At 35.3% G+C, this 7,736-nt stretch overlaps 1 protein-coding gene across 1 annotated transcript; it reads left to right on the forward strand.

Annotated features, from left to right (window-relative positions):
* The first annotated feature begins 568 nt into the window (after positions 1–568).
* On the forward strand, positions 569–6,707 carry LOC121999262 (polyamine oxidase 3-like). The gene is made up of 6 exons (XM_042553963.1): positions 569–804; positions 920–1,029; positions 5,920–6,035; positions 6,169–6,257; positions 6,361–6,474; positions 6,559–6,707. Exons 1-6 carry the CDS (start codon positions 569–571, stop codon positions 6,680–6,682), a joined length of 789 nt encoding a protein of 262 aa, XP_042409897.1. The 3' UTR covers positions 6,683–6,707.
* Positions 6,708–7,736: the final 1,029 nt, after the last annotated feature.

The following is a 7,736-nucleotide window of genomic DNA, read 5'->3' on the forward strand; positions in this document are numbered from 1 at the left end:
CGGTTTTATACCAAACCGTTGTCTTTTTGCCTTTTAACAACGGTTTTAACAAAAACCGTTGTCTTTTAGCAATTTTTTTGGCCTACGACAACGGTTTTTAAAAATCGTTGTCTATTTATGTTTTTTTAAGACTACGACAACGGTTTTTAAATGCTACAACAATAGTTTTTGAAAACTGTTGTCTATGTGCACTTTTTTTTGGGATTACGACAACAGTTTTTAAAAGTCGTTGTCTATTAAGTGATGTTGAATACTGGTGTTTTTTTTCCTTCGCCGTTTTTTCCCCTTCGCCAATTTTTGCCCCGCTTTTTTTCTTTCCCTCTCCCCGAAAGTTTTTTGCCGCCGCATTCCACCCTTTTATCTTCTCAATCCGTCCCTCTTTTCTCTTTTCTCACAATCTCTCGCTCACCGGATCCGCGCAGGAGCAGCAGCAGTCCACGAGTCCATTAAGGACGCCCTCACTGGCAAGACCTCCGACATGAAATCCACTAACAGTAAGTGTCCTCTACTTCTTCCTCCTGCATCTTCTCGTCGAAAGCCCTAGATGCTCCACTGCCTTCCATCCTAGATGGGCCTCAGGTTCGCTTCTGCCATATGCGTCGCTGCCGCCTCAACTAAAAGGCCTCTCTATCATGCACTCTTCAACATGCGACTCAGTGATCAAACACAAACCCTAATGAAAACGAACCTACGATGGAGGAAGAGATCTCTGCTGCTCTTGGACAAACTTCTTCTCCGCGTACTCGCCACTGTCACTGACACCCTTCACCTCCCCGCCTCCCTCATTTTCAAATCATTTGAGGGGTTTTGTTCCTTACATATTTTTTATGCTTGTTTCTGCCCAAATAGAGTCCTTTTTGTGACCTATTTCTGCGTAAATTTTTAGTCACAAAATCTTCAATTTTTTGACTGATTTCAGGTCGATTCTTAGGGCTTCCAGTCGTGAGATGTTGGTGTTCAAGCTTAGTAGAGTTTTGAATCTACTCATCCCTTTTTCAATGATTTCCAGCATCAATTTGGATTTTTCTGGTGAGTATAGCCTCCTGCTCTATTCCAGCTTTTGGTATATCAAGTTTAAAGATTTTTAAGAGCTTGATTTCAACCTCTAGTGTGAAATTGCAGATGGGTTCGTGAGGTATACAGGCTGCCAAAATGGGAATTTTACCTACTTCGATTTAAATCTATTCACTGCAATGTTTTAGCTCATGATCAAAGTAAACTTAAAGGATTAATTCAGAGCCTATGGGAACTTTCTGAATTCATTTTATTTAAGGTATTCTTTCCTTTAATGGTCATCCCTTTAGTTTTCTTTGTATCAGTATATTGTTATGTTACATATCTTTTTTTTATGGGAATACTGATGTAACGCCCGCCCTCCCTGCTACCCTAAGGGACGGGGCTACGATACTCTACGTATAAATTTTTCTTTTTAAAACAGCGGAAGACTTAAAATAATTTTCATAGTTTTAATAAAACTTTTCTTTTAAATTTCTTTTGAACTATACTATCACATGGCATCAAAAATCATAACATCAAATCCAGTGGAACCATAATGTCAAGCCACACATGTTTAGGTATCACAAGTCATAAAATACCAATGCATAGTTCTTTAAAGAAACTTTAATTAGGTTCTTATTTATTTGGTTGCCTAGCCACCGCCACACACATCTTCGTTGCCCCTCCTGCTGCTCCTCTAACTCATCCAGCTTTTTCCTTTATCTGTGGTACAAGGAAAGTAAGCTATGAGCACTCATGGCTCAGTAAGTTCCTTTCCTACTCACTAAAACCAACAATCAGCACATGATCAAGAATGCATCAACAAGTCATAATCTAAACTAATCATGGCATAACATAGCATTCTATTCAAGCATATCATGCATCATAATATAATCTCAACTAGTCATAGCATATCAAGCATCACCATGGCCGAAACATATACATAGTGCATTGCATAAAACATAGCTAGACATGGCATAACAACAAGTATCATGGTATATCAAAGCATGGCCGAAACATGTATATCAAAGCATCATACTATGGCCGAAACATGTACATCAAGGCATCATCATATCCATGGCCGAAATCTATATATCAAGCATCAACAAATCAATGGCCGAAACATGTCTATAAGGTATAGCATGAACATAACGTAATCATACCTTATCATGGCATATCATAATCAAGAGCATAACATGAAACATAGCATAATCATAAGGTGTATGCAATATGATTTTGGAAAACATGTATCCGAAAAACATGTGTATGTCTCATGATCTTTTAAACCATTTTCTTTTACATATATACTTGAAAATAATATCAACATATTTAGGGCCCCGGCTTGTACCATACATACATAACATAGATGCGCGCGTCCTAAGTATATCCAAGGTAGCAAGTCTTGAATCATACTAGGAACTAGGTCAAGATCACAAAGCATGGCCTAGGGGCGTATTTAAAGAGTCCATCCCTTATTAGCCCAGATCACAAAGCAAGGCTTAACCTAGATCACACAGCAAGGCTTAGGGGTGTACTAAGGAGCCCATCCCTTATTAGCCCAGATCACAAAGCAAGGCTTGGCGTAGATCACAAAGCAAGGCCTAGGGACTGATTAGGAGTCCACCCTTGGTACAAGCCACTCACATATAAAGTAAAATACATGTCATACATATCATGTATCATAAAAGCATGCATCACTTAGGCACACATCATATCATAAAAGTATGCATCACTTAGGCATACATCATGTCATAAAAGTATGCATCACTTAGGCATACATCATATCATAAAGGTATGCATCACTTAGGCATACATCATGTCATAAAGGTATGCATCACTTAGGCATACATCATATCATAAAGGTATGCATCACTTAGGCATACATCATGTCATATCAATATGCATCACTTAGGCATAGATCATAAAAACATGCATATCTTAAGCATAAAGCATATCATCAAGCATGCATGATTTAACCACATATCATATCATGAAAGCATGCATATTTTAAGCACTAAACATAGCATCAAGCATGCATAATTTAACCACATATCATAACATAAGCATGCATAATTTAAGCACAAAGCATATCATATCATAAAAGCATGCATATCATATCATAAGTCATAAATCACAAGCATACATATCAAGCATAAGGGTGTATCTTGTGATTATCCTATCATAGGAAACATGGTATCATATTTATCTTGGTTTTAAGCTTCCTAAACCCTTGTGGACGAAACCCTTTAGAGCTCAATTTAGGTTAAACACAACATCCAAGCATGTGGCACCTAAATTATCATCATAACATTTTCATAGGAAGCATTATAAACATGATTAACTTAGTTTCTAAGTTCCTCAAGTCCCTAATTTCATATGGCCGAAACCTTAAGGTGTGGAATAAGGTTCCATATGACATAAAAGCATGGACAACTTTAAATCATATTTATAACATTTTTACCAAGGAACAAGGTAAACACATTTGACACATTTAAATTAGTTCCTAAGTTCTTTAAGCCCTTAACATATGTCATGGCCGAAATTTAACAAGTTCTCATTAGGGCTACAAACAAGCATACAAGCATGTGAACTTGGACTAACATTATGTATAAATTCATACAAGGCATCATCCAATAGTTATGGCCAAAACAAACCCTAGCATCATTTTAGGTCATAAAACAACATATAGCATTTGAACCTTGACTTTCTACTTATCATATTTCATGTAGAGTGACATGAGCATATTTAATTTAAGTCCTAGGGTTTCTAGGGCATCTAAACCTTCATGGCCGAGACTTACAATGGTCCATTTAGGTCATGGAAAAATCATACAAGCATGTGACACAATCAATAGGTTATCATATTTTCATAAGAAGCATTTTAACACCTTTGGTTTAAATTCTAGGGCCTCTAGGTCATTTAAATCCTTTTTGGCAGAAACTCATCAGTGTTTAAACTTGCTTCAAGTAACATAAAAACATATGAAGTCATACAAGTTTCATAGCATGTGTAAAGACAAGCATAATGAGCATACATATGAATTGTGTCTTAGGCTTTCTAGGTTTCTTTTTCTCTTTTTCTTTTATTTTTTTCTCATGGCCGAAACCTACCATTCTTTAGCTAGGTTTTTAAGTGGACTAAAGCATGAAAAACCTAAGTAAATTTCATGGTAAAATTTACTAAGAAACATATATATAAATTTGGTTCATGAACAAACTTGGACTCTTGTGATCATACATGTCATATGTCATATAACCAATTTTTCTACACCCTAATCAAGCATGAGGGCATTAGACAAATTTCATATCTAAACATCACAGAGGTATTGAGCATATTAAAGTTTTGTTTAAGCTTTTCTAAGCTATTCATCTCATCATGGCCGAAAACCCTAAGAAAGAGTTCATGAAGTTCTAGCAATATTCAAACATACAACTCTTTTAAGATATTTGTATTCTATCACATGAGCATGTTTATTTAAATTTAAGGGTCTTCCTAACCCTAAACCCTTTCTTGGCCGAAACATATGAGTGGGTTTTCTTTTATTTCAAATATCTTCTAAGCAAGAAAACTAATACATGATCCTTAATATTTCATAGGAAGAACCTTGTACTAGTTGGGTAAAACAATAAATTTCCCTAGCCTCTTAAAAATATTTTTGGCCGAAATTCTAGGGTTAAGTACTTCTCTGATCAAGCATAATATAGGTATAAAAACATGAAGAAGAACCCTTTTCCATGGCATAGAAAATCTATCATGTAGTGAAGACTAGTTAAACATCACTAGATTTTTGAAAGCTCTTCTTAGCCGAATTTTCTCAAACTTGTTTCTAGGTTTTAAAATCTTCATAAAATCCGAAAAACACATAAAAGCCTTGTACCACAGGTGAGGGGAAGCTTACATCCTTTTTCGCTTGTGGATCTAAGGTATGGTGAAGAAGAAGTAGCCTCTTCTTCTAGTTCCTTTCCCTTGGTTCCTTTGCTAAGTTCTCCTTGTATCTTAGGTTTTCTTAGGAGAAAACCTTGGCTTGGGGCCGAAGATGGAGGAGAGGGGAACTGAGGTTTCGGTGAGGGAGAGGAGAGAATGAGAAAAATGAGAGAAAATAGAATTTTCCCTTTACATATTCTCTTTTATGTTAAGGGGGAAGAGGTAGCAAACTTAGTTTTTGCTTTCCTTCTCCCTTAGCCTTTTTTTTTTCTATTTTATTTTTATTTTGTATTTATTTATTTATCCTCATCATTCATGGTGAAATAAGGGGGAATGAATCCCCTTAATGGTCTCTTTTATTTTCGGCAAGAGAAGAGAGAAAGAGGGAGAGAAAGGGAGGAAGGCAAGTTGCCTTTCTCTTGCTCTTTACTTGTTTCCTTTTGGCTATCTTTTATTCTCACCTTTATCATGAGTTTCCCTCCTTTGCTATCAATATCTTCTCTCTATCCCAACTGGTTATTACCCATTAACTCTATGAAATATAATATAAGAGGTTCAAGGTTCAATCCTTGACCATCACTTCTTTTTATTTCATTTTATTTCTTTTTACTTCAACTCACTTCTTATTATTTTTCTAAGGCAAAATTCATCATTCTCATATTTATTCTTAAAAGCTTAGTGGGTGTTACAACTGAAGCTAGTTACATGATTATCTGTCATAATTGCAAATAAAACTAAATTTTTATGTTTGGGGTGTTTTCTGTTGTCAGTCTTATTATTGGGGTACTTTCTGAATTATTTTTAGAGTTCAACCATGTGGAAGGAAAATGCATTTGGTAAATATATATACAACACGACAGAATATGTTGCTTGTTCTTGTGTTGGATTTATTATTAATTATGTTTTTTTTCATGGTGTTAAAATATATTCTAGTTTTCATTTTACTGCTTCACATCAACATATATATCTATATATATATTGACTTAAATTTTCTTGCAGCATCATTCTATCAGAAGACTGAAGCAAGGCAATCTCGCTCTCCTTCTGCCATTGTCATTGGTGGTGGACTTGCAGGGATTGCAGCTGCTCATGCACTGAAAAATGCAGCTTTTCAGGTGTTATGTCGATATAAATTAACAGTTTTTTCAGTTGCCTTTACATATTATATTCTAAGTTCTGATATGAATGCAGTGTGTGAAGTGGCTAGGTAAATTTGTATCACATGGAAGTTTATTTTTTATTCCTTAGGTTGTGCTTTTAGAATCTCGGGATAGAATTGGTGGTCGAGTTCACACTAACTACTCATTTGGTTTTCCTGTTGACATGGGAGCAGCCTGGTATGCTTCTTTTTTTTGTGTTTTTGTTTTCATTCCTTCTGAAGAGGATTGTGGCCAGCCTTCAAAATTTCAGTGACTAGAAGTTTTAATTTGGACACTTCAGGTTGCATGGTGTCTGCAACGAGAATCCATTGACATCTTGGATTGGAAGACTTGGTCTACCAATTTATCGAACTTCTGGTGACAATTCTGTCTTGTATGATCATGACTTGGAGAGGTAATGGTTAACTGAATAACTAACAGATATCACTGATCATGGAGACTATAATCTTATGGAGACAAATTTACTTCTATTTTTCAGCTACGCACTCTTTGATGGTGATGGACATCAAGTGCCTCAAGATCTAGTGGAAAAAGTTGGTAAGGTGTTTGAAACCATTCTGGAAGAGGCAAGTTCTTTATTAACCTTATATCTGCAGTGCTGATAACTTGGAAATATTTCTCTTGTGAAATGACTGTTCAACATTTACAAGCTAACAAACTCAGGTATGAAACAAATGAAGACATGTCTATAGCACAGGCTATTAAGCTAGTCATGGAGAGGCATTCAATATGATGCATTATTAATGAATTAAGTCTACTTTATGAGATTTCAGATTTTTTTATTATTCATAGGCATTTAGTTTAGATCAAGTGACATTTCTTTATCTTCTTCTTACAGGTGGAGTTTGAAGGATTAGGAGAATTAAGAAGCAAGGATGAAGAAGATGAAGGATTAGGAGAATTAAGAAGCAAGGATGAAGAAGATGAAGGCATTTAGTTTATCTTCTTTCTTTATCTACTTGGTCCACTTCGATCCAAGTACGATGCAAACATGGCAAGGATGAAGAAGATGAAGGATTAGGAGAATTAAGAAGCAGTGTTTTGTTACTCTTCTAGTGTTGTACATGGTAAAAGTAGTTCAAATGATCCAACTCTTCAAAACTGGATATCAAGATTAGGATGTTATGTTGTTCTACCTTTGTTTTAATAGTGTCGTTGTCATTTTGTTGGCTGCTTTTGAAATTTCTTCGGAATGTTGTAAATATTATTTTCGAATGTTAGAAAATTATATGTTAAATTTTATTTACAAATTTAGTATTTTGAATGATTTATAATACTAGAAAATTGTATAATAAATTTTAATATTTTTTTTATTTTTTATCAAAAAACGACAACGGTTTTTCACTGTTGTCGTAAATAGTTTAAAACTGTTGTTGAAGACCCTGTTATTAAAGGTAGACACTCAAAGACAACGGTGAAAAATTATTGTCTTTGAAGGAAAAGACAACAGTTTTTCACCGTTGTAAAAACTGTTGTCTTTGTCTTCAAAGACAACGGTTAAAAACTGTTGTCTTTGAGTACCCCCTTTAACAACACAACCTTTAACAACAGTCCGAAATGGGCTACGACAACGGTGAAAAACCGTTGTTGTAAGGTTTTTTTCTTGTAGTGATAGGTAAGGTCGTCTACTTTCACTAAGTTATTGTAAAATTCAGC

The sequence above is a fragment of the Zingiber officinale genome, chromosome 7A, assembly GCF_018446385.1.
Source record: "Zingiber officinale cultivar Zhangliang chromosome 7A, Zo_v1.1, whole genome shotgun sequence".
In the NCBI taxonomy this organism is placed as follows: domain Eukaryota; kingdom Viridiplantae; phylum Streptophyta; class Magnoliopsida; order Zingiberales; family Zingiberaceae; genus Zingiber; species Zingiber officinale.

Bases quoted from the DNA above. Each gene is read 5' to 3' on its own strand.
- LOC121999262 (XM_042553963.1), top strand. From the start codon at position 569: ATGGGCCTCAGGTTCGCTTCTGCCATATGCGTCGCTGCCGCCTCAACT. The intron at 805-919 runs GTTTTGTTCCTT...GACTGATTTCAG, and splicing joins ATTTTCAAATCATTTGAGGG to GTCGATTCTTAGGGCTTCCA. The intron at 1,030-5,919 runs GTGAGTATAGCC...ATTTTCTTGCAG, and splicing joins CATCAATTTGGATTTTTCTG to CATCATTCTATCAGAAGACT.